This window comes from Halichoeres trimaculatus, unplaced genomic scaffold (assembly GCF_033239565.1).
Source record: "Halichoeres trimaculatus isolate MK-OKI-2021-1 unplaced genomic scaffold, fHalTri1.1 fHalTri1_scaffold_24, whole genome shotgun sequence".
Lineage (NCBI taxonomy): Eukaryota > Metazoa > Chordata > Actinopteri > Labriformes > Labridae > Halichoeres > Halichoeres trimaculatus.
Window position 1 is genome coordinate 9,642,277 of NW_027437202.1, and position 24,785 is coordinate 9,667,061.

At 53.3% G+C, this 24,785-nt stretch overlaps 5 protein-coding genes across 9 annotated transcripts; 3 read left to right on the forward strand and 2 right to left on the reverse strand.

Annotated features, from left to right (window-relative positions):
- Positions 1-289: 289 nt before the first annotated feature.
- LOC141785810 (protein EFR3 homolog B-like) lies at positions 290-7,705 on the forward strand. The gene is given in 23 exon segments (XM_074664332.1): positions 290-801; positions 2,192-2,268; positions 2,382-2,509; positions 2,596-2,746; positions 3,009-3,130; positions 3,234-3,383; positions 3,593-3,688; positions 3,787-3,865; positions 4,364-4,499; positions 4,586-4,738; positions 4,813-4,924; positions 5,046-5,097; positions 5,191-5,363; positions 5,554-5,629; positions 5,761-5,814; positions 5,817-5,924; positions 6,016-6,147; positions 6,258-6,325; positions 6,462-6,595; positions 6,693-6,781; positions 7,063-7,111; positions 7,192-7,298; positions 7,397-7,705. Coding segments are annotated over 23 exon segments (2,664 nt in total). The 5' UTR covers positions 290-518; the 3' UTR covers positions 7,532-7,705.
- Positions 7,706-7,910: 205 nt separating this feature from the next.
- On the reverse strand, positions 7,911-9,452 carry pomca (proopiomelanocortin a). The gene is made up of 3 exons (XM_074665018.1): positions 9,227-9,452; positions 8,634-8,754; positions 7,911-8,539 (listed from the first exon to the last, which is right to left on the reverse strand). Exons 2-3 carry the CDS (start codon positions 8,748-8,750, stop codon positions 8,018-8,020), a joined length of 639 nt encoding a protein of 212 aa, XP_074521119.1. The 5' UTR covers positions 8,751-8,754; positions 9,227-9,452; the 3' UTR covers positions 7,911-8,017.
- Positions 9,453-10,715: 1,263 nt separating this feature from the next.
- LOC141786247 (uncharacterized) lies at positions 10,716-15,211 on the forward strand. Of its 3 annotated transcripts, XM_074665003.1 has the most exons (13): positions 10,716-10,869; positions 11,460-11,662; positions 11,759-11,821; positions 11,969-12,058; positions 12,142-12,240; positions 12,322-12,445; positions 12,522-12,714; positions 12,805-12,978; positions 13,056-13,102; positions 13,186-13,289; positions 13,366-13,870; positions 13,957-14,412; positions 14,521-15,211. In XM_074665003.1, the coding sequence occupies exons 1-13, from the start codon at positions 10,866-10,868 to the stop codon at positions 14,730-14,732; spliced, it is 2,274 nt and encodes a 757-aa protein (XP_074521104.1). In that variant the 5' UTR covers positions 10,716-10,865; the 3' UTR covers positions 14,733-15,211. The 3 variants fall into 3 exon arrangements, with proteins under 3 accessions (XP_074521104.1, XP_074521102.1, XP_074521103.1); XM_074665001.1 differs by having other exon boundaries at positions 12,522-12,978; XM_074665002.1 differs by having other exon boundaries at positions 11,972-12,058; positions 12,522-12,978.
- On the reverse strand, positions 15,155-20,181 carry f2 (coagulation factor II (thrombin)). The gene is made up of 15 exons (XM_074665004.1): positions 20,009-20,181; positions 19,360-19,440; positions 19,045-19,124; positions 18,934-18,958; positions 18,363-18,428; positions 18,149-18,257; positions 17,538-17,671; positions 17,143-17,436; positions 16,800-16,916; positions 16,547-16,673; positions 16,295-16,462; positions 15,974-16,147; positions 15,724-15,902; positions 15,528-15,598; positions 15,155-15,343 (listed from the first exon to the last, which is right to left on the reverse strand). Exons 1-15 carry the CDS (start codon positions 20,079-20,081, stop codon positions 15,188-15,190), a joined length of 1,854 nt encoding a protein of 617 aa, XP_074521105.1. The 5' UTR covers positions 20,082-20,181; the 3' UTR covers positions 15,155-15,187.
- Positions 20,182-20,218: 37 nt separating this feature from the next.
- On the forward strand, positions 20,219-24,742 carry fbxo3 (F-box protein 3). 3 transcript variants are annotated; one of them, XM_074665008.1, is made up of 12 exons: positions 20,414-20,807; positions 21,488-21,577; positions 21,717-21,880; positions 21,971-22,085; positions 22,159-22,363; positions 22,459-22,504; positions 22,637-22,721; positions 22,801-22,923; positions 22,999-23,114; positions 23,197-23,304; positions 23,396-23,478; positions 23,560-24,742. In XM_074665008.1, exons 1-12 carry the CDS (start codon positions 20,647-20,649, stop codon positions 23,707-23,709), a joined length of 1,446 nt encoding a protein of 481 aa, XP_074521109.1. In that variant the 5' UTR covers positions 20,414-20,646; the 3' UTR covers positions 23,710-24,742. The 3 variants fall into 3 exon arrangements, with proteins under 3 accessions (XP_074521108.1, XP_074521109.1, XP_074521110.1); XM_074665009.1 differs by having other exon boundaries at positions 20,419-20,807; positions 23,563-24,742; XM_074665007.1 differs by having other exon boundaries at positions 20,219-20,807; positions 23,396-24,742.
- The last annotated feature ends 43 nt before the right edge of the window (positions 24,743-24,785 follow it).

The window sequence follows — 24,785 nt, forward strand, 5'->3', positions numbered from 1 at the left end:
TGTGTGTGTGTGTGTGTGTGTGTGTGTGTGTGTGTGTGTGTGTGTGTGTGTGTGTGTGTGTGTGTGTGTGTGTGTGTGTGTATGAGGGTCAGACTGGAACAGAGCAGCGTTGAGTCGAGCAGGTAGCAGCTGTGTGTGTGTGTGTGTTTCTGACTTTCTTTCAGGGTGTTGAGCTGGAGGAGGAGATCTGCTGATGGAGTCATGGATGTAAGGAGGTCCAAACCTCCCTCTGACCCTCTGACCTCCCTCCCTCTTAGGAGGAGGAGGTCAAAGTGTGCAGCTTCTTCTCCTCTTTTACTGTTAATGAAGGTTTTGTCGGAGCCGAGCACCTGGGAGCTGGAGGGGTTAACGCTCAGAGGAATGTTTGGAGGAGGAGGAGGAGGAGGAGGTTTCTCAATCTAATCCTGCTTTTCTGTTGCACCTCCTCTGCACCTCCACTCCTGCTCTCAGCCTCCACCGCCATCCTCCTCTCGCCGCCTGCCACCACGGACACGCCGGAGGCTCCCAGCCGTCCCAGCATGCAGCGGGGGATGACCATGCCGTCCCTGTTCAGCGGCGTCAGCCCTCCCAGTCTGCCCAGTTTACCTCGAGGCTTCACCATGCCCAGTCTACCCAGCATGCCCGGTTTACCCAGCATGCCCAGCCTGCCCCGAGGCCTCACAGCTCCCAGTTTACCCAGCATGCCCAGTTTGCCCCGGGGGATGTCTCTGCCCAGGTCTGCGGCGCTGTCCACCGTGTCCCAGGCTCCTCGGAGGCTCCTGCAGGACTGCTGCTCCGTGCTGGACCACCAGGCTCCAGGAGGTACGGCTCTGACTCCTCCTCACACCTGATCACACGCTCTGAGTTTCCTCCTCTGACGCCGTTAGTTCGCTCTGCTCGCAGCGCTCTGAAGGGTTAACCAGATTAATGTGAGGGAACGCGGCAGATTATCCTCAGAAACATGAAACTGGAGGAAACAAACTCAGGTACAGATGCAGCAAGATTAACGTCAGATTAATCTTCAGATGAGGAGATTAGGGCTTTGGTCAGAGTCCAGGTTTTCTCTGCGATGTGAATCAGAGAGCAGAGGACGCTCACCCAGCGTGTCATGGTCGTGTTTGTGATGTCATCACGCCGTCGTGTATCTCAGACCACCTGACCTGGACTCTGCACGTTATGATGCTTCCTCTTCCTGTTGCTGCTGGAATGATGAATAAATCCAGAGCAGATTATAGAGCTGAGCTGCTGCACATGGCCCGGATCACACACACACACACACACACACACACACACTCACACACACACACGCTCAGAGAGGGGAATGTTTCAGGGTTAAAGCTGCTGGGATTATAAATCAGCTGAAACAAACAGAGTTTCTCTCAATCAGAGCTCCAACCTGACGAGTGTGTGAGTGACGGCGAGCGAGAGGAGGCGGCTCCACGGCGGCGGCGCGGTGTGTGCAGAGGATTAACCATGAGAGTGTGTGTGTTTGTGTGTGTGATGGAGGGGACGGTGTGGATGTGAGCTGCAGTCGTCTTCATGTACGGTGAGATTTTTTCACATTTATTCACTTTTTCTGTCAGGTTAGCGTCGCAGGTCGAGCTCCACAGGTGAGCGTCAGAGCGGCGAGGTTTTAACGAGGTCAGAGGAGACGCTAACGGCGTGAGGATGCTTTCTGTCAGGTTAGCGTCGTGTCGGTGCGAGCTGCAGGTCGAGCTCCACAGGTGAGCGTCAGAGCGCCGAGGTTTTAACGAGGTCGAAGGAGACGGCGTGAGGATGCTTTCTGTCAGGATTGAAGAAACATTTCATCCTCTCAGCATCAGGAAACCAGGGGGCGTCAGAGCAGCTCTGAGTCAGTGATGGACCTGGATCTGACCCCTGTGGGTCTGGACTCTCAGAGGCCGGTTTTCCTCAGTTTGGGGATGTGTCTCTGTGATAACTCCAGGATGCCTTGCTCAGGGGCTCAGGGGCTCAGTGTGTTGTTATGTTGTTATGTAACAGAGAGTCTGCAGGATTACTGCATCACCGCTCCTGCTCCTGGTCGTCAGCGTGATGAGCTGGCAGGTCACCATTGGTCGATTCCTCGTCTCTTTTAATCTCCCAAAAACCTCTGGACACCCGACGCCAAGGGGGGGGCGGGGCATGGCGACTCTGTGCTGCCCCCTGGAGGGCGCTCTGCTCACTCACTGACCCCTCCCTCCTCTCTCTGCAGGGCTGTGTGGGTGCTGCTGGGCGCTGCGACCTCGCTACAAGCGGCTGGTGGACAACATTTTCCCAGAGGACCCCGAGGTACACACACACACACACACACACACACACACACACACACACACAGGAGTACACACATTTTAACTCTGATTCTGTGTGTGTGTGTGTGTGTGTGTGTGTGTGTGTGTGTGTAGGAGGGGCTGGTGAAGGCCAACATGGAGAAGCTGACGTTCTTCGCTCTGTCTGCTCCAGAGAAACTCGACCGTATCGCTGCGTACCTGTCCGAGCGCCTGACGCGAGAGCTGAACCGTCATCGCTACGGGTCAGCACACACACTCTCACACACTCTCACACGCTTTCACACACAGACGCCAGTGTGCACTAACAGGCAGCGTGCACCCCCTGCAGGTACGTGTGCATAGCGATGGAGGCGATGGAGCAGCTGCTGCTGGCCTGTCACTGTCAGAGCATCAACCTGCTGGTGGAGAGCTTCCTCAGCACGCTGCGTCTGCTGCTGGAGCACGACAAGCCGCACCTGCACATGCTCGCCACCAGCTCTGTGAGCGCCGCCACACCTCACCCCAGACACCTCACCACACCCTCCACTCTTCATGGTGCTCCTCTCTGGGCACAGATGGAGACAGAGAGGATGACATCATGACCTCTGTCCATCAGTAATCCCTCCATCCCAACGTCATGCATGCATTCAGCTGTTACACACACACACACACACACACTCAGAGGGGATCTGTTCGTCTCTGCAGCTTCATGACGCCCTCCCTCTTTCCCTCTCTCCCTCTCTACGTCTCTCCTCACTGCAGTTTGTGAAGTTTGCGAACATCGAGGAGGACACGCCGTCGTATCATCGCAGCTACGACTTCTTCGTGTCTCGCTTCAGTGAGATGTGTCACTCTGAGCACGAAGACCCCGAGACACGCAACAGGTCAGCTCCTCCTCCACGCTAAAAACACGCCAGAGACTTTATTAAAAGGTATAATAAGTGTGTGTGTGTGTGTGTGTGTGTGTGTGTGTGTGTGTGTGTGTAGGATCCGTGTGTCGGGGATCAGGGGTCTGCAGGGTGTGGTCAGGAAGACGGTGGACGACGAGCTGCAGGCAAACATCTGGGAGCTACGTCACATGGAGCAGATCGTCCCCGCCCTGCTGGTCAACCTGCAGCAGCACACACAGGCCGACAGGTACACACACACACACACACACACATACACACACACACACACACTAATTAACAGATAATGAAAAAACAGGAACTTGAGATCGAGTCTTTTTATTTTTGGTGATAAAACATCCTGAAGATGTTTCTTATTCTGTGTGTATGTGTGTGTGTGTGTGTGTGTGTGTGTGTGTGTGTGTGTGTGTGTGTGTGTGTGTGTGTGTGTGTGTGTAGTGAGTCTCCAGCAGAGCAGACTGAGGTGTGTTTCAGGGAGTTACTGGGACGAGCAGCGTACGGACACATCAACAACGCCATCAGACCTGTGCTTATGTAAGACACACACACACACACACACACACACACACACACACACACACACACACACACACACTGTGGCACTCAGTCAGTGAAGGTGTGTGTGTTTTCAGGCACCTGGACAGTCACAGTCTGTGGGAAGGAAGAAGTTTTGCCGTTCAGTGTTTTCAGATCATCATGTTCTCCATCCAGGTGAGACGCCTTACCTGTGCTCACCTGTCCTCACCTGTCCTCACCTGTCCTCACCTGTCTTTACCTGTCTTTACCTGTCTTTACCTGTCCTCACCTGTCTTTACCTGTCCTTACCTGTCCTCACCTGTCCTCACCTGTCTTTACCTGTCCTCACCTGTCCTTACCTGTCTTTACCTGTCCTCACCTGTTTTACCTGTCCTCACCTGTCCTTACCTGTCCTCACCTGTCCTTACCTGTCTTTACCTGTCCTCACCTGTCTTTACCTGTCTTTACCTGTCCTTACCTGTGCTCACCTGTCTTTACCTGTGCTCACCTGTCCTCACCTGTTTTACCTGTGCTCACCTGTCCTTACCTGTCCTCACCTGTCCTTACCTGTCTTTACCTGTCCTCACCTGTCTTTACCTGTCTTTACCTGTCCTCACCTGTCCTCACCTGTCCTCACCTGTCCTCACCTGTCTGGATCAGCTGCTCTGACCGTCTCTTCCTGTCTCTGGTCAGTCCCAGCACTCTCACCTGGTCATCCAGCAGCTGCTGGGTCACCTGGACGCCAACAGCAGGAGTCCGGCGTCGGTGCGGGCGGGGATCGTGGAGGTTCTGTCTGAAGCTGCTGTGATCGAAGCCACGGGCTCTGTGGGTCAGTCTGCGTCCTCTGACCCGTGTGTGTGTGTGTCCTGTGTGTGTGTGTGTCTCATATTTACCCCCGTGTGTGTGTGTGTGAAGGTCCCACGGTGCTGGAGGTGTTTAACACCTTGCTGCGACAGCTGCGGCAGAGCGTGGACTACGAGCTGACCGGTTTCTACGACAACGCGGCGCTGAGTAAAACCAGCTCCGCTGAGGAGAAGACGCTGCAGGACGCCGTCATCAAAACCATCGGTCAGGACCCACACTTCCTGTTTCCTGTCATGGTCCCGTCAGTTCTTCCTCCCTAACGTTTGATTCTGTGACAGGATCCTTCGCCAACACGCTCCCCGTCTACCAGAGGTCAGAGGTCATGCTCTTCATCATGGGGAAGATCCCCGTTCCTGGAATCTACCCCGCCCTGGGCTCGCCAAACGCCGGGTACAGCTCAGCCCCGCCCACCTGCTCTGTCCACGACCAGCTCTTTACCTTTATAACAGTGTGTGTGTGTGTGTGTGTGTGTGTGTGTGTGTGTGTGTGTGTGTGTGTGTGTGTGTCTCAGCTTCGAGGGCAGCAGAATGATCCAGGTGATGCTGCTGAAGTCGCTCCTTCAGGTGTGTGTTTCTCCTCTGAGCTGCTTCCTCACCCCTCCCCTCACCTGTCTCACCTGTCTCACCTATCTGTGTGTGTGTGTGTGTGTGTGTCCAGTGTCGGAGCGCTATGAGAGCAGTAACCTGCTGACGGCTCTGCCCTCGTCCTTCCTGGAGCCTCTGCTGTCCTTCACGCTGATGGAGGATCCTGAGATCCGCCTGCTGGTCCTCTCCATCCTCACCTCGCTCATCGACAGACGCCACAACGCCGCCAGACTCTCCACCGCCAGGTCACATGATCCACACGCACAGCACAGGCTGATAGAGGGAAGGAGGCAGAGATTTGGCTCCATCCAGTGGCAGACTGCTGTTACTGCACCTCATTTCTATAACGATCTGTGTGTGTGTGTGTGTGTGTGTGTGTGTGTGTGTGTGCGTGTGTGCGTGTGTGTGTGTGTGTGTGTGTGTGTGTGTCCACAGTGTGGCGTTTGATGTGTCAGTGTTGGAGCTGAAGCAGGACAGGTGTTCTCGGCAGGACGTCCTGTTCATCAGGAAGGTGAGGCACTCACACACACACACACACACACACACACACACACACACACACACACACGCCTGCTGTGATGGTCTCAGGTGGTGGAGGTGTGTGTTTCTAATGATCCCTGTTGTGTGTGTGTGTGTGTGCAGCACGCTCAGCGTCTCTACAGGCATGTGTACCTCACCTGTAAGGAGGAGAGCAGTGGGCGGGGGGCCATTACCAGGCCCTCGTCGTCCTCCTGGCCGTGCTGGGGGTGGAGCTGCTCAGTGAGGAGGTGGTGGTGGACCTGATCCGCCTGGTTCTGGCTCTGCAGGTCCGCTCAGGATCAGCCAATCACATTCATCCACCTTCAGGTGCTCGATCTCTGATCAGCTGTTCTTCCTCTGCTCTGATTGGTCCATTAGGAGCTGGCTTTGTCCAATCAGGAGTGTCTGTCCGTCTTTAACCGCTGTGGAGTTCACGCTCTCTGCGCCGTCTTCCTCCACCTGCTGTCTCAGCTCGGGCCTCCACCCGCTCTGCACCAGCACGTCACACAGGCGAGTGTGTGTGTGTGTGTGTGTGTGTGTGTGTGTGTGTGTGTGTGTGTGTGAGTGAGTTTAAATAGAGATATTGAATGATGTTTGTGTGTGTGTGTGTGTGTGTGCAGGTGATAGAGAGTCGACAGAGGAGCTGTCCTCACCTGCTGCCTGACGCCGTCTTCTGTGACAGCCCCAGGTACGCAGACGCTCAGGTGACATCACACTCTGACCAGGTGGATCACAAACTGCAACACCATCTCAAAACCTCTGCTCTGTGTGTGTGTGTGTGTGTGTGTGTGTGTGTGTGTGTGTGTGTGTGTGTGGTGTGACAGACTTCCTGAAGGTGAGCTGCAGGTTGATGAAGAGTTCCTGTTCGTCCAATCAAAGCTCAGTGAGGCTCTGACAGGAAGCAGCTACGGCGCACATGACGAGCGCTTCAACACACCGTACACACCTGAGCTGACAGGTACACACACACACACACACACACACACACACACACACACACACACACACACACACACACCTCTCCACAGCAGGATCTGAAGCTGTGTGTGTTTCAGATGAGGATCGTCTCTCCAAGAGGAAAAGTATCGGAGACGTCGTCTCTCTGCAGATGGACATGAACCCTCAGAGCTCAGAGACACAGCAGGTACCTGTCTGTCTCTCACCTGTCTGCCTCTCACCTGTCTGTCTCTCACTGGTCTGCCTCTCACCTGTCTGTCTGCGTCTCACCTGTCTGCCTCTCACCTGTCTGCCTCTCACCTGTCTGCCTCTCACCTGTCTGCCTCTCACCTGTCAGTCTGCATCTCACCTGTCTGCCTCTCACCTGTCTGCCTCTCACCTGTCTGCCTCTCACCTGTCTGTCTCTCACCTGTCTGTCTCTCACCTGTCTGTCTCTCACCTGTCTGTCTCTCACCTGTCTGCCTGCAGAAGCCTCAGACGGAGCAGATCACCTTTGAGACTCTGAAGAACATGATTGGTGAGTGATGGACACTGATTGGTTGATTGAGGTTGTGGTAGGTCACATGGTAGTGATGATGTCATCACGCTGTCTCACAGAGGACAGAGGGAGCGTGGAGGAGGAGGAGCGGAGGAGGAGGCTACAGGTGGTGGAGAAGTTTCAGACGGCTCCATTTGAGGAGATCGCTGCTCGCTGTGGAGCCAGAGTGAGTGACCTCTGACCTCTGACCTTTGACCTCTGACCTCATACAGTGGTTTCTGTCTGATTTCTGTTTTATTTACGTTTCTGTCTCTGTCTCTGCAGACGTCGCTGCTTCAGTCCAAACTGGACGAAGTCTTTGACCTCATCATCCGTCCTCCCCCGTCTCCGTCTGGTCACTCGCCGCAGCGCTCCACGCCGCTCTACGAGATGAAGTTTCCTGATCTCTGTGTGTATTAGAGGCTCACCTGACAGGTGTGTCAGCTCTGACCTGAGGTCATGTGACTTAATCAGAGAGGAGTGAGGAGAGAGGAGAGGAGGTAGGACAGACAGAGCACGGGGACATCACATGGTGTGTGTTTTCAGACGCCTCTTATCTCTCTGATCACTTCCTGTCCTGCTCATCACTTCCTGTCCTGCTGTAGTGTGTCTGTGTCTCTGTGAATAAATGCTCTATCTTTTATTGGTGGCTCTGCTCTGATGTGTGTGTGTGTGTGTGTGTGTGTGTGTGTGTGTGTGTGTGTGTGTGTGTGTGTGTGTGTGTGTGTGTGTGTGTGTGTGTGTGTGAAGAGAAGAGGAGCGCGCTCAGTGTTTGGTTTGCAAACATGTCTTTATGAGTTACACATGAGAAAAACCGTCTGCGGCTCATTCAGGGTCACATGGCACGTTCAGAGCGTTTCATTGGTCAACATGCTGCCTGTGGGCGGGGACAGTCTGCTCGCCGCATCACTTCCTCTGCTGAGCGTCTTTGTTGATGACGGTCTTGAAGAGCGTGAGCAGCGGCCTCTGGCTGCGCTCCTCCCAGCTCTTCATGAAGCCGCCGTAGCGTTTGCTGGCTGGCGGGCCGCTCCAGCGGAAATGCTTCATCTTGTACGCGCCGTCTTTCTTCTCCAGGAGCTGCTCCTCCTCCTTCATCACGTCCTGCATCTTCTGCTCCTCCTCCTCCTCTGCCGCCGCCAGCAGCTCACCCACCAGGTCCCTCCTCTTCATGTCCTCAGGGAAAACCTCAGCCGACTCCTCCTCCACGCCGTTGGAGGTGTAGACTTTGACTGGGCGGCGTTTTCTGCCCACGGGCTTCCCCCAGCGGAAATGCTCCATGGAGTAGGAGCGTTTGGCCTGCGGAGAGGAGGAGGAGGAGGAGGAGGAGGAGGAGGAGGAGTCTGAGGAGGGTGGAGGTTGAAGGTGGGCGTCCCCGGGGATGATGGGGGTCTCGGCAGAGAGGTCGGAGCGGCAGAGCTGGATGCACTCCTGCAGGAGGAGAGAAGAGGAGGAGACCTGTGAAGGAGGTGAAGGAGGTGAAGGAGGTGCTCAGCTACAAACTTCCTCCATGACGGCGTCTCACCATCACGCCGCTCTCAGAGCTCAGCTCCTGGCAGCTCGGGTGCTCCCAGCACTTACTGACGTCTCCTCTGGCCCCGCCCACAGCCACCACAGCCACCAATAACCACACAGGACACATTCTCCTGAGGGCCAATCAGAGACAAGAGGACGAGGACGGAAACATGAGCCTTTAATGTTTGGAGATCTGCGTTTTTAATCACATGACTTCATGAAAACTGATAAAGAGGTTAACATCATCAAATCCATTTATCTTTATTTAAAACGACTCTTTCTGAATTATTCTATTTCACATATTCTCATTTTAATGTTTGACTCTCCACATTTTATTGTTTTCTTTGGTAACTCCATAAATTTCTCCACAGTGGGAAATAAAGAAATATCTCATCTTATCTTATCTTATTTCATCTCATCTTAAAAACATCTCTAATATCCACCCTGTGTTTTGTTTAATGGTAATGTTTGAACTTTTTTAATGTTTGATTATATTTCTAGGTTCAGTCAAACATGTCAAAGACGAGCGTTTCCTCAGTTAAATGTGGTATTTATCAAAATAAATAAATTTATACTCCGTATGAAATCAAATAGAGTGCTCACCGCTCCGTCCTCGCTCGTCTTCGTCTCCTCTTGTCGTTTCCTGTCGTTCAGCCGTCCGATGGAGGTTTCTGTCCTTCTTCTCCTCGTCTGTCGCTCTGAACGTTCAGACCACTTTTATACCGTCTGCCAAGGACACACACACACACACACACACACACACCCATCCATTCACGCTGCTGGAGACACACTGCTGCCTGAGGATGGGCAATCAATGACATTTTAGCCCCCAAACACACACACAGGAACACACACACACAGGAACACACACTCTTTCCAAAGCATCCTTTGGCTTAAAGTTGGAGTTTGTTGGAAAATCTGAAGGTTTTGTTTTTGATCGTTGACTGAGAGCTCCTCTTCCTGTCGGGTTTCAGTTTTTATCATCTTGGTTTTTGCTGTTTCTGTACAATTTGTCTGTTTGCTTGACACACACACACACACATAAACCACACACACACACACACACACACACACACACACACACACACACACACACACACACAGGTCCTCAGAGCTGTTAAATGTCAGCAGGCAGGTTTTTCAGATTAACACTGAGGTGACATGTCATCATAGAGGAGAGGACGGGATTCAAACCTGTGAGTCAAGGTGTACAGTTACCTTCACACACACACACACACACACACACACACACACACACACACACACACACACACACACACACACACACATGTGGCCCCTAAGAACCCCTGAAGATGACCTGCAGAGGATTATCTCCTTTAACAGACCTGAGCAGGAAGGAGAGGAATATTCCACACACCTGTACGCGCTCTGACAGGTCCTCTGCTTCACACCTGAGTGTTTCACATCTGTAGTCTCCTGAGACACTCTATAAGACCAGTCGTTTTTAATTATGAAACCTCTTTCTGTGTGTGTGTGTTTGTGTGTGTGTGTGTGAGTGTGAGTCATGTCTCTCTAAGTAAAGTCATTTTTCTGAAGGACTTTTGTAGTTGTTTTCCTAATGGAACAAAGTGAGCAGCATCTGGAGGCGGGCAGGTAAATATAAACCCATTAGGACACACACAGCCTTGAACCTCCATTCAAGCCATTACACACACACATACACACAAACACAAACACACACACGCACACACAGGAAGTATAAGGTAATGGCCTGATGACACAGAAGTCAGAGCAGCTGAATGTAAAGTCACATCAGTCAAAGAAAAACGTTAATCATCAAACTCATGCAGTGGAGGAAGCTTTAACAGTTTTATAGTTTTTTACCTTTAGTTTTCAGAGGGGTGGATTAAAAGAAGTGTTCAATAATTTCTGTGTTTGGTTGGAAAAAGAAATATTCCTAAAATCAAGATTTATGGAAAAAAAATCATAATTAGAGGCTCTAAAATGTTTAATAATAATAAACCTGGCTGAAATAATTAATGTTTGGGATTTAAAGTGATAAAAAAGGTTGAAGTGAAGGTTTAAACCTCTGTTTAACCTTCTGTGTCCGGGCGGAACTAATGTTGAGGTGTGTTGTTCCTCGCGGACGTGTTGTCACTGTGGGATCGTGTTCGCTGGTTTGTAAACAGTTAGCTGTTAGCTTAGGGAGCTAACAGGAGTTCAGTGAAGCTTTAAAAAGAGAAGAGGAGTAAACCGTGGAGCTGTGTGCCTGCTGCAGAGGATGGGTACGTGCTGAGCGTCGGTACACATGTTTTCCCGCCTTTAAATCCCGGTTCCATCTTTGTTTTCATGCTAAACAACTAGCAGAGGCTAGCAGTTAGCTTCAGTCAGAGCAGCTTTGAGGATACATCTGTGATTGGTCAACCCGTGGATTTAAGAGGAGACAGCACAGGTGGAGGCTGAAGGAGGGTTAGGATCAGATATCACCAAACACTGAGCAGTGTTCATCTGTCAGAACCAGAACCAGAACCAGGATATATGAACCAGACTGTTACTGTACAGGGCTGAAAAATGAGGAGCAGTGTGTCCAGTTTGAGGGTTGGAGGTGATTGTTTCTCACAGTCTGAACAAACATCAATCTGATCTACATCAGTTTATAAAACAGACACAAACAGAGGAGCTGAGACTGACAGAGCTCTGGGTTAGTTTAGGTTAGGTTAGGTTAGGTTAGGTTAGGTTAGGGTAGGTTAGTTTAGGTTAGGGTAGGTTAGGTTAGGTTAGGTTAGGGTTACCTGAGTTACCTCTGCTTCACCTGATGTTCATGTGTAACCTCACCGTCTAAAACAGGAACATGTTTATTATTTCTCTCCCCCAGCCTCCACCCTCCCCCTCTCCTCCCTGCGCCTCTTCGTCCCTCCTCTCCGCTTGCTGACGGCGGCCTTGTGGCAGGTTGCTGAGCAGCAAAGCGTGAAGCATTATGGGATGCTGGAGGACTTTGTTTCCCTGGTAACCGAGGCCATCCCTCAGCTGCTGACGGACAGACAGAAGAGCCTGCTGCTGCTGGGCCTCAGGGCAAAGGTCGGTGTGAAAGTGTGATGATGAATCCTTCCTGTACTTTCAGTGTGTGCTGACTGAGGCAGATTTATCCTCCTCCTCCTCCTCCTCCTCCTCCAGGTGAGCCTCTGTGACCCACAAGCCGTCCACACCCACCTGGATAAACCCCACTCTGTCTCAGAGGTAAGAGCTCAGTCCTCTGAGGAGTCTCCTGAAGTTTGGCGTTGTCTTAAAAATGAAATCTGATGATGTGTGTGTGTGTGTGTGTGTGTGTGTGTGTGTGTGTGTGTGTGTGTGTGTGTGTGTGTGTGTGTGTGTGTGTTCTGTCAGCAGACTGAGGAAGAGGTGGCCAGTTGGTTTTCATCTCTCTCAGCTCTGACAGACAAACAGAGTCCAGCAGACAGACGGCGCCTCCTCCAGGTCAGAGCTGACACCACAGTAACAACATGAACCACATCAGAGCCTGTTTCACTGACTGCGTTTACTTCCTCTGGTTGTTTCAGGACGTGTTCGGCCCCAGCTTTGACTCCGCCCTCTTGTCCATCATCTCTGACTTCCTGTCCAGGGTAGAGCAGCTGTTCCCGGTGCCTGACTTCAAACAGGTCTGTGGAAAATCCTCTGCAGAGCGTTTTTGTTTCTAACTTCATGAGCTCCAGTTTAAACATTAACCCTGTTCCCTTCAGGCTGCTTCCTGGCTTCATGCTGCGCCTGCTGGTGTGGAAGACTCACTGCAGCAGGTCAGCACTGAGGAACTGAGGGAGCTAATGACCAATCAGAGCTGTCGGATAGGACAAACAACGAGCACAGGTACCAAAACACACCAATCAAACTTCTGCTTCAGTTTCCATCCTTTGGTTTTAAACTCTGTTTCTCTTTCCATCAGTGAGTCCAGACTCAGAGCAGACCCTCCTCTCAGCCTGGTCCCACCCCCTCCTCACCAAACTGACCAATCCTGACCCTCCTGCACATCTCACCGAGGTCCAATCAGAAGTCCCCCCTGACCCGGGGAGTCCCTTCCAGCTGGCTGTGGAGCTGGTGAAGGTGGAGGTGGTGGTGATGACAGAGGACGTGCAGGGGGAGCTGCAGGAGGAGGAGCTGCAGGAGGAGGAGCTGCAGCAGGAGGAGCTGCAGCAGGAGGAGCTGCAGCAGGAGGAGCTGCAGCAGGAGGAGCTGCAGCAGGAGGAGCTGCAGGAGGAGGAGCTGCAGGAGGAGGAGCTGCAGCATGTGGAGGAAACGCTGATCAGTGACATGACACTGCTGGAGGAGCAGGAGGTGGATGGGAGCTCAACAGGAGACGGGGACGTTTGTGTGGTCACACCTGTGGCCGTGGAGGAGGACAGGTGAGACGCTGCGTGATGATTGGTCAGAGATCAGCTGTGACGTGTGGAGAATAATCAATAATTCTGCTTCCTGTCAGGCTGAAGGGGTCTCCTGCAAACTTAACTGATCAATCAGAGGGCACAGGTGAGACACACACACACACACACACACACACACACACACACACAGCTGTGTGCGCCTTTAACTCCCGCCTTTCTTCCAATCAGATCAATCCGTCACAGCCAACGCACTGCACAGCATTTCCCACAATTCTCAGCGGGTGGCTCACAGGTGTCCTCAGTGTGGGAAGTGTTACATCTACAGGTCTCAGGTAAGTCCGCCCTCACCTGCCTCACCTTCCTCTCTGTGGTCTCCTCTGAGCGTCTGCTCCTCGCTGCCTCCTGCAGGTCATCCGTCACCTGCGCACCAGCAGGTCCTGCAGCTCAGGTGTTGCTTCTGGAGCCGTGAACCTGATGAGTCAACCTGTGGGACAGGTGCAGGAGCCCCACCTGCCTGTGCCCCGCCCCCCCAGGACGCACTCGTGTTTCCAGTGTAACGCCGTCTTTAAAACCAAGGCGGAGCTGATGTCACACCAGCGCAGCCACCGCACGCGGCCCGTCTACCAGTGCAACACGTGCGACCGAGAGTTCCACCACCTGTCCAGCCTGAGCAACCACAAGCAGACACACCTGGACAGCGGCGGGTTCAGCTGCAGCAGGTGTGACAAGGTGTTTGAGACGGCGAAGGAGCGTGACGCTCACAGGCTGACGCACCGACCGCCTGACCTGACCTGCACCGTGTGCGAGCAGGCGTTCAGCTCGCAGACGCAGCTGCTGCGACACCTGCAGACACACTCTGTGGAGGGGGCGGAGCCATGCTACAACTGCCGCTTCTGTGACCAGACGTTTAAAGGTGAGTGCGACCCTCCCTCAGGTGGAGTCAGTGAGGAGCTGCTCCTCCAGGTGTGGCGCTCTGACACTGTCTGTGCTCCTCCTCAGGTGTGACTCAGCTGCGTATCCACCAGCGCTCCCACACGTCCCGCTCCTTCCAGTGCGACCAGTGCAGCAAGTCGTACGGCTCGCTGACCGGCCTGCAGTCTCACCGGGCCAGCCACAGCGCGGAGAGCCGCTTCCTGTGCGCGCAGTGCGGCAAGCGCTTCAAGACCCGCGACGGCCTGGAGGGTCACCTGCGCACGCACACCGGGGAGCGGCCGTACCGCTGCCCCTACTGCCCCAAAGACTTCACCGCGCTCGCCGGGCTCAACGTGCACGTGCGGCGTCACACCGGAGAGCGTCCGTACGTGTGCACGGTGTGCGGGAAGGGCTGGCCGTCCGGAGGAGACCTGCAGAAACACATGAGGATCCACACCGGGGAGAGACCCTACGTCTGCCAGGACTGCGGGAAGGCCTTTTCCATTTCCTGTCACCTGACCGAGCACCGCAGGATACACACAGGTAGGAGCGCTGCGTGGATATCTGCTGAACACACACAGCAGCTCAAAGTGCAGCAGTCACCTGATGACGCCCTGTGTGTGTGTGTGTGTGTGTGTGTGTGTGTTCCAGGTAAAAAGCCCTTCTCGTGTCCAGAGTGCGGGAAGTGTCTGAGGAGGAAGTTCGACCTGAAGAAGCACATGTTGTCTCACAGCAGCGTGCGTCCGTACGCCTGTGTGTTCTGCTCCAAGAGCTACACACGTAAGACTCACCTGAACAGACACCTGCTCACACACCAGGCAGGTGAGGGGGAGGTGCTGGAGGAGAAGGCTGAGGAGCGCTGAGAGGAGCGGGATGTCTCCTGACTCCTCCTCTCTGACTCCTCCTCTCTGACTCCTCCTCTCTGACTCCTCCTCTCTGACTGACGGACGATGAACACTCCACAGACTGATTCACCTTCACCGTTCACCTGCTCTCTGATTGGCTGTTTGATTTGACATCATCGTGTGTTTATGACATCATATCCTGAGGGTTTGTGGTCGGTCAGAGCGGGTCATGTGTGTGTTCGTTAGCCTCTCAGGGTCTGATCAGCGCGGTCGTCATGGCGGTGGATGAGATGGACTCAGGCGTGCTCCTGACCCCGACCTGCTGCTCGCTCACCTGAGGTTTTTGTACGTGTGATGTTGGATAAACGGTTTGTGTAATCCTGTGTCAGCTTGTTATTTTTCACAAAGCACAGACGCAGCGAGCTTAGGATGTGGTCAAACTTTATTGGCATCATCAACAGGAAGTTGTGAGTCTAGTCGTCGTCTGAGCCTCCCGTCTTGTCGATGACTTTCCTGATCCACCTGTTCATCCTGAACAGGTGAGTGTAGAAGCCGTACTTCCCGTCACGGTCGCAGCCTTCGCCCCACGACACGATGCCCATCTGGTACCAGCGGTCCTCAGCCGGGTACTGCAGGGAGGAAGGATTCAGAGTCACGCTCTCTGCCCCATCGCTGCTTTTCTCACGTCAAACCTTCATCACTAAACTCCTCCCTGAGTCTCTGAGGCCACGACGACTCGTCACCGTCACACAAACAGCTTCTGCACTCACCTGAGAGGATCCAGAGAGGGATAGAGGAAGCTCTTCATCTCACCTTCATCACAAACGGTCCTCCAGAGTCTCCCTCACAGGCGTCCCCACGCTGGGCGTCCTCAGGCTTATACCCTGCAACACAGAGCAGGAGCTAACATGCTAACTGAGGCTAACTGAGGCTAACTGAGGTCAGCTGAGGTCAGCTGAGGTCAGGTGAGGTCAGCTGAGGTCAGCTGAGGTCAGGTGAGGTCAGTTACCTGCACAGAACATGTTGTTGGTGATCTTGACGGAGGTGGACTGAGCACAGGTGTCCTGGTCTACGATTGGAAGGTGGATCTGCTGGAGGACATCAGGCAGCCTTCGCTGTGAGGGGTTCCAGGTCTCCATCAGGTTCCCCCAGCCCGTCACGCGGCCCTTAAATCCTTCAGTCATCAGCCTGGGGGCGGAGAGAACAGGTCACATGGTTTCCTGCTCAGCCGTCAGAGAGCGGCGTGCAGACACACTTACGTCCTCGCCACTTTCTTGCTGGGCAGGCAGATGGGGTGGATCTCGTCGGTGAACGTAACTGGCCGTCTCAGCTGCAGCAGGGCGATGTCACGGTTCAGGTTGACCCTCCAGTTGTACCGGGGATGGACGATGATGTCACTGAGCGCCACGATCTTCTCTGTTCCTTTCTCGTACCTGGAAATGAAAAACTCTGGTCAGCTGGGTTCAGACGCCGTGCAGGACGCCGTGCAGGACGCCGTGCAGGACGCCGTGCAGGACGCCGTGCAGGACGCCGTGCAGGACGCCGTGCAGGACGCCGTGTGGTCAGACAGGAAGCCTCACTTTCCCCTCTTGTGCTTCCCCAGGCGGACCAGGATGTCGTTGGAGGTGAAGTTCTTCCCCCAGGGCGGGTAGAGGATGCAGTGAGCGGCGGTGAGGATCCACTGGTCGCTGATGAGACTCGCTCCACACAGCAGCTCCTGAGGCTGGCGCTTGTACAGCATCACCTGCCTGCAGGTGGGACAGGCAGAGAAACCCCGTCACCTCCTCTCCAGCTCCTGAAAACCTCCTCAGAGGATCTGGAGCCGGGCTTACCACGGGGCTGAGGCCTCCTCTGCGTCGTCTCCTCCAACGATTCGTTGCTCTCGGTACGACTCCAGCAGCTCGTCCTCCTTCTTGTCCTTTTTGCCGATCTTTTCAAACAGGGGGCGCTCTCCACACACTGCAACACAACCAGACAGTTCACAGTTCACCTGTTCACCTGTTCACCAGTTCACCTGTTCACCTGTTCACCGTCCAGGAGAGGGTTTCAGGTCTGGGCTGGTCAGGGGTCTCCTGATGGACTCACCTTTCTCTCCCTCTCCAAAGGTTCGAGGGTTGAAGAAGGTTTTCCTGGGCGCCTTAGAGACGGCGCGCTCCTGACCCCCCGTGTCTGACGTCAAGCCGTCGTCAACCAGAGACACATCTGAGGACAGACAGACAGACAGACAGGTGATCAGACAGACAGGTGATCAGACAGACAGGTGATCAGATAGACAGGTGATCAGACAGACAGGTGATCAGACAGACAGGTGATCAGACAGACAGGTGATCAGATAGACAGGTGATCAGACAGACAGGTGATCAGACAGACAGGAGAGTCAGGTGTGCCTGGTGTGTGTGCGTGTGTGTGTGTGTCCAGGTGAGCTCACCGCACAGGTCCAGGTCACAGTAGTCCATTGTCACGTTTCCTGATACCTGCACGTAGCACCAGGGGCCCTCGGGGTCGTTGTCGGGGTTACGACACTTGTTTCCCGTCAGCGGGACCTCGGGGATGAACTCCTTGTCCCGGCTGAGGGCCACCGCCACAGGTGAGGACCACTGCAAACAGGTGTGGCCCCCCAAGGTGCCAGCCAGGTCCCCGGTGTAGTCGATGCCATTGTTGGGCAGGCACTCGCCAGTTTTGATTGGCTCAGGGGCCAGGGTGGGCGGGTCAAAGACCTCACCTTTCCATGAACAGAGAGATGTGGATTACCTGAAGGTTCTGGAGCTACCAGCACACACAGACCGTGATGCTAAGCTAACTGTGCTAACTGTGCTAACTGACCACATATGGGGACTCTGCAGGACTCCTTCTGGACTGAGGGGTCCGTGGTGAAGCACCAGGGCCCGTCTGCGCGTTGGTCAGGGTTCCTGCAGAAGTTCTCCTGGAGATCGCTGATCTCTGACGCATTAAACTCCCTGAGACACACACACACAGGTGAGAGGACACACACACAGGTGAGAGGATACACACACACAGGTGAGAGGACACACACACACAGGTGAGAGGACACACACACACACAGGTGAGAGGACACACACACACACAGGTGAGAGGACACACACACAGGTGAGAGGACACACACACAGGTGAGAGGACACACACACACAGGTGAGAGGACACACACACACACACAGGTGAGAGGACACACACACAGGTGAGAGGACACACACACAGGTGAGAGGACACACACACACAGGTGAGAGGACACACACACACACACAGGTGAGAGGACACACACACAGGTGAGAGGACACACACACAGGTGAGAGGACACACACACAGGTGAGAGGACACACACACAGGTGAGAGGACACACACACACACACAGGTGAGAGGACACACACACACACACACACAGGTGCAGTGGTCCCCTGTCAGCTGATCGTGTTTACCTTATTATGGGATGTGGGAAGCTGTGCCTCCAGCTCTGACACTGTTTCCCAGAAACTGTGATGTTGATGTTTCCCAGATAGTTCACACCTGAGCCTGAGACACACTGACCTGAACACACACACACACACACACACACACACACACACACACACACAGTTTAATCCACTCTTAAAATCTGATCCTTTCAGTCTGTGTGTGTTTGATCATATTTACCGTCGATACACTGTCGCACCGCCTCGATGTTATCCTGAGTCCTCACCAGCTGAGTCCCTTTACAGTCTGTGACAGACAGACAGACAGACAGGCAGACAGACAGACAGACAGACAGACAGGCAGGCAGACAGACAGACAGACAGACAGACAGACAGACAGGCAGACAGGCAGGCAGACAGACAGACAGACAGACAGACAGACAGACAGACAGACAGGCAGACAGACAGACACACACACACACACACACACACACACACACACACACACACACACACACACACACACAGAGGATGTTTGTACGGTGCTGTGTGCTCTCTCTGTGTCCTGGACTTTGCTCGTGTTTGCTGAGCTGAATAAACTGATAACATCAGAGGATCAAACTGAAGCTGAGTCACAGGTTTTATCTGATGGGGTTCAGGACCAGCTTCAGCAGGGCCCACATGGGCTCAGAAACCTGTGTAAACAGACCAGGACTCTGATGTGTGTGTGTGGAGTGTGTGAAGAGTGTTTTGGTTCCTCTGTAGGTTAACCTGTGCTCAACATGTGTCCCTGCTCAGGTGAGAGGACTTACCCAGGTATTTACTCCAGAAGACTTCCTGTGGAGAGAAGAGGAGGAGGAGGAGGAGGTGGTGAGTGTGTGTGAAACACCTCTGACAGATTCTCTGACTGAACACACACTCACCGTTTTATCAGTCTGCTCAAACACCTCCCTGGCCTCCTCATGGTCACAGATCTCCTCCACACACTCCCTCTCCAGGTTCCCTAGAGTCAGGCCACAGTGGTTAGAGACACGCGGGGTCACCACCCCAGAGGTCAGAGGTCAGAGAGACACACACAGGGACCTCACACAGCAGGTAAACAGCAGGTACACAGCAGGTAAACAGCAGGTACACAGCAGGTACACAGCAGGTACACAGCAGGTAAACAGCAGGTAAACAGCAGGTAAACAGCAGGTAAACAGCAAGTAAACAGCAGGTCTGTGATTCAGGAAACTCACCTGGTTTCAGCTCCTCAAACACACTGTTAGCTCGACGGCTCCTCAACAACACCTGCGAGGCGGTCTGACTGCTGAGAAACACTACACACACACACACACACACACACACACAGGCCCAGCACACTGTGAGGGTCAGCTCTGACAGACTGATACTCAGAGAGGATTTAAAGAAAGTCACGCTGAAACTCTGAGGGAGGAAAATGACACATGTCAAACTCTCTGTGGTCTTCAGTGAACAATACATGAACATGTTCCTCTCTCAGACCCTGTCCTCTCTCAGACCCTGTCCTCTCTCAGACCCTGTCCTCTCTCAGACCCTGTCCTCTCTCAGACCCTGTCCTCTCTCAGACCCTGTCCCCTCTCAGACCCTGTCCCCTCTCAGACCCTGTCCCCTCTCAGACCCTGTCCTCTCTCAGACCCTGTCCTCTCTCAGACCCTGTCCTCTCTCAGACCCTGTCCTCTCTCAGACCCTGTCCCCTCTCAGACCCTGTCCCCTCTCAGACCCTGTCCCCTCTCAGACCCTGTCCTCTCTCAGACCCTGTCCTCTCTCAGACCCTGTCCTCTCTCAGACCCTGTCCTCCGATCAGCTCCTCGTCTCCTGGTTATATTTCTAACGCAGTAAAAAACATGTCTCTGGTCGGGCTGGTACCGTGTTCTGCCAGGCAGCCGTGCAGCAGGAGCAGCAGGAGAACAGTAGCTGGGTTAACAGTTGGTTCCATCATGATCCCGACCTCCAGAACCGCAGAACCTTCAGAACCAGATCCAGCAGATAGTTTCTCTCAGTCTGTCCCTGCGTAATTGTGTCTGTATGTGTGTGTGTGTGGGGGTTATTATTGATCAATGGGTCAAAGATCCTCTCCGTGTTTGCTTTGACTCAGTGTTCAATAACCACCGTCACCAAACGCCAAACGCTGAGTTCACCCTGAAACTCCAGCGTGAACGCCACAGAGTGAGCTCAGAGTCAGCAGGGGGTTTCTGTTCGGGTTATTTTGCTGATTTCTGAGCCAGAAGTGCCCGTGTTTGAACATGACCCTCACCTGGTGAACCCTGAACAAACGCAGGTTCAGGTGTGACCCCTTCCTCTCGTCTCAAATCTTTCACCCTGTAAACAGTCGTGGTCAAAGAAAGAGGAGAACACGCAGTGAAGAGATGACCTGAAGTTTCTGCGGATGAGTTTAACTCACAGAGGAAACATGAGCTCAGTCTGATCACCCTGGGTGTTATTAAAGAGCAGAAACATCGAGAAAGACTTTAAAATAAACCATCCTCTGGTTTTCATGGGGGCAGATGCACTTCTCACTCCGACCAGCAGGAGGCGCTGCCCCTTTGAACACCACCGAAGAAGAAGAGCGAACCATGGCGGCCTCCGCAGAGTTCGGGATGGACCAGCTCCCTTCAGACCCGCTGCTGCACATCTTATCCCTCCTGGACTACAGAGACCTGGTCCAGTACGTACCCGAGTCTTCAGTCTGCTCGCCCCGCCCCCTCTGTGGTGTTTATCTGGGGTCAAAGGTCATGATTTAATCTGATAAACAAGCCGGGACGGCTGCATGCTAACCGCTAAGCTAACAAACGGCTAAAAACAACTGTCAGAGAAAGGTCCGGACCGAACAAAGAGAACCGGACCCGGTCCATCCGGCACCGGGCTCAGGGTTCAGGGTTTAACTGCTGAGATAACGGCACAGCTCTGAGGGAGGGGGGGTGACAAACTGAGCTTTCTGCTTCACTCTGACTGAAACATGAAAACATCTCATTAACCAGCACAGACCGCAGAAACCAGTCTGGTCCAATGATAACACGGCCCGTTGCCATGGAGACCACCTCTGCAGCAGCTGTCACGAGCAGATAAAGATCTTGTTTTGCAGTTAGCCGCCTGCTAACAGCTGATAACTGTAAACACCACAACATGTCTGTTTCCTCTGAAGTCCAGAGGACCAGAACCAGAACTTTACTCTTTTTATTACCGTCCCATTCATCAGTCAATACATAAAACAAGTCAGGCTGTGTCTGCAGGAATCCTCCTCTTACAACAGCCTGAATCCTACATATTCATCTATCATCATTTCTAATTACTGCCTGCTGAAAGCTGCTTCCTGTCATGTTGAAGTGTGTGTTTCTGTGTCTCCAGTTGCAGCTACGTCAGCAGGAGGTTGAATGAGCTGTCCAAACACAACCCGCTGTGGAAGTCTCTGTGCTCCAAACACTGGCTGCTCTCAGAGTGAGTTCTTCCTTTTTCTCCACGTCGTCATGAGCAGCCACCATCTTTTCTGTTTCCTCTGAGAGCGATTACACACCCAGCGAGATGACAAACTCTTTTTATCTTCTGTTCCTGTGTGTGTGTGTGTGTGTGTGTTCAGCACGGAGCGGCTGCAGAGCGGTGTGTCCTGGTTTTGTCTGTTCAAACAGTACTACAGGGACCTGGGCCGCTACATCCAGTACTACCCGGTCCTGAAGAGAGCCTGGGAGCAGCTGAAGAGCTTCCTGCAGCAGAGGTGTCCCCGTATGATCGCTTCGCTCAAAGGTCACCACCAACAGCGCCGCCCAGAGGCTGAGTGATGTCAGAGAGCAGGAGATTTTAGAGTCACATGTGTGTGTTTGTTTTTCTCATCAGAGGGCGCCACAGAGGTGGAGCTGAACGACATCGAGGCTCAGATCGGCTGCAGACTTCCTGATGATTACCGCTGCTCCTACCGCATCCACAACGGACAGAAACTGGTGATCCCAGGGTCGGTATCTGTCTCATGCTCTGCCTCATGTCCGTCCGTCCTGTCTGTAAGCTCACCACCCGTCTCTCCTCAGGCTGATGGGCAGCATGTCCCTGTCCAACCATTACCGCTCAGAGGTGCTGCTGGACGTGGAGACGGCAGCGGGAGGTTTCCAGCAGAGGAAGGGGATGAGACGCTGCCTCCCGCTCACCTTCTGCTTCCACACCGGCCTCAGTCAGTACATGGCTCTGCAGCCGGCGGAGGGACGCAGGATGTACGAGAGCTTCTACCCCTGCCCTGTAAGTCACCGCCCTGTCTGCCGTACAGAGACACTGTGTGTGTGTGTTTAACTGAGTGTGTAAAGAGTAAAGCATCTTTATCGTCTTCTTCTCAGGATCAGACGGCTCAGGATCCCTCAGCCATCGACATGTTCATCACAGGTCTCTACATGATCCTCCTTAAATCTAAAACCAGACCATCATCAGCGAGGGCTGTCTGAGTGTGACAGCTGACCCTGTTTAACAGAGACACCTGGTGTGTGTGTGTGTGTGTGTGTGTGTGTGTGTGTCCAGGTTCCTGTTTCCTGGAGTGGTTCACCACATACGTGAACAACGTGGTCACAGGAGAATATCCGATCATCAGAGACCAGATCTTCAGGTGACGAACTAACGAGCTCTGAGTTTAAACAGAGAGTGATGATAAGAGCCGTGTTCTGATTGGCTCTTTGTGTCGGCAGGTACGTCCACGATAAAGGATGTGTGGCGACCACAGGTGACATCACTGTCTCAGTATCTACCTCCTTCCTGCCAGAGCTGTCCTCCGTCCATCCTCCGCACTTCTTCTTCACCTACCGTATCAGGTACCAGCTGCTCGCCTGTCCCGCTCTGTGTCTCCTCTGCTTCACCTCCTGACGTCTCTGAATGAACGTTTTCAGGATCGAGATGTCCAGCAGCGCGTCTCCTGAAGCCGCCTGTCAGCTGGACAGCCGTTACTGGAAGATCACCACCTCAGACGGGAACGTGGAGGAGGTCCAAGGGCCTGGCGTCGTCGGTATGAAGCTCGTGTCATGTGACCATCCTCAGGTCGGCTCAAATCACCTGCTGAGTGTCTGTGTGTGTGTGTGTGTTTGCAGGAGAGTTCCCCGTGATGACACCAGGAAAAGTGCACGAGTACGCCAGCTGCACCACCTTCTCCACGCCGTCAGAGTACATGGAGGGTCACTACACCTTCCACAGACTGGGTGAGGTCACACACCTTCATCAGAGACGTCAGGAGGTGCAGCGAAGCTTTGTTCAGAGCAGGTTACTGACAAACATCTGTTCTCCTCTCAGCCAATAAGGAGGAAGTTTTCCACGTGGCTATCCCTCGTTTCCACATGGTCTGCCCGCCCTTCAGAGAGCCCGCCGTTCAGACGGTAAGAGTCAGCATCCACCCATGGGCCTCTCTGAGGAAATCTGTCGATCATTCCTCACTTCCTGTTTGTGTCTGCGCTCAGCAGAAGGCATCGACCAATCACACGCCTCGCCTGGACGACCACGACAATGACGGCGAGTTCTGCGATGGAGAGGGCGACGGTGACGACTTTGGCGACCTGAGAGGAATCAACATGGCCGCCTTGGAGGGAGCATGGTGCCCTCACATCTGAGCGCTGACCCGCCCACACTGCAGCGTCGTCATGGAAACTGTCATCAATCAGTCAGGTCTGCCTTATGACACACACACACCTCCAGGATGACCTGAGTGATTGACAGACAGCAGGGCATTCTGGGAAAGGTAACCAGGGCCACACACACACGGACGAGGTCGCGCTTACTTCCAGCTGTCAATCAAACCGATGAAAAATAAACGAGGAGCCGTTTAGAGACCAGATCAGATTCTTACGATGATGATGATGATGATGATGATGATGATGATGATGATGTAATCAGGTCACAGCAGACTCAGTGTCCTCCTCTGGTTGCCGTGGTTTCCTGTCCAGATGTGGTGAAGCAGTGTTGAATGTACTCGGGGCTTTCTGTGGGTCGGAGGTTTTTGGGCGGAGTTTAGGGTTTGAGTTCTCAGAGAACCCAGGTTCCTCCGTCAGAAGGTTCCTGGTTCTGAAGCTACTCTGTCACTGCAGGAACAAAGTGAGGGTCCACACCAGGTGAAATCTCTTCAGTTTCTTCTTCTTTTCCATCCCGTCTTGAATCCAGACGCCTGGTGTTTGCTGGACACGGATCAGTGTAGTCCCTGCCGTGGAAAGGATCAAAATGTCTTCATGTTTCTGATCATGTGACCTCTGTGCTCCTGCAGAGGGATTTTCTAGAACAAGCGGAGTTTTATTTTGTGAAGAAGTCATGAAATGTTTCCTGCTCACGCTTTACGTTTGGTGCTTTAGTCGCTGACTTTATCTTGTATTGACTTTGACTCTGGGAGGACGTGTTGTCTCTCTCGTGTGATTGGTGAGTTTATTTTGTAAGTTTTTGGACTAAATAAATACGTTTTCCTTCCTACAGACTCACTGTTTCCTGTCAGCTCACCTCTGTCCTCTCTAAACCTGAACAAACTGCTGTTTCTCAGTCTGTGTTTCTCAGTCTGTCTCCATCCACCCACAGGTCAGGTCAGCCTCCCCCCAAATACAGTAGAGGAAAGAGGCTCACACAGTCGGGTCATTAAAAACAGGTCACATGATTGGGTTTATTAAAAACAGGTCACATGATTGAGTTTATTAAAAACAGGTCA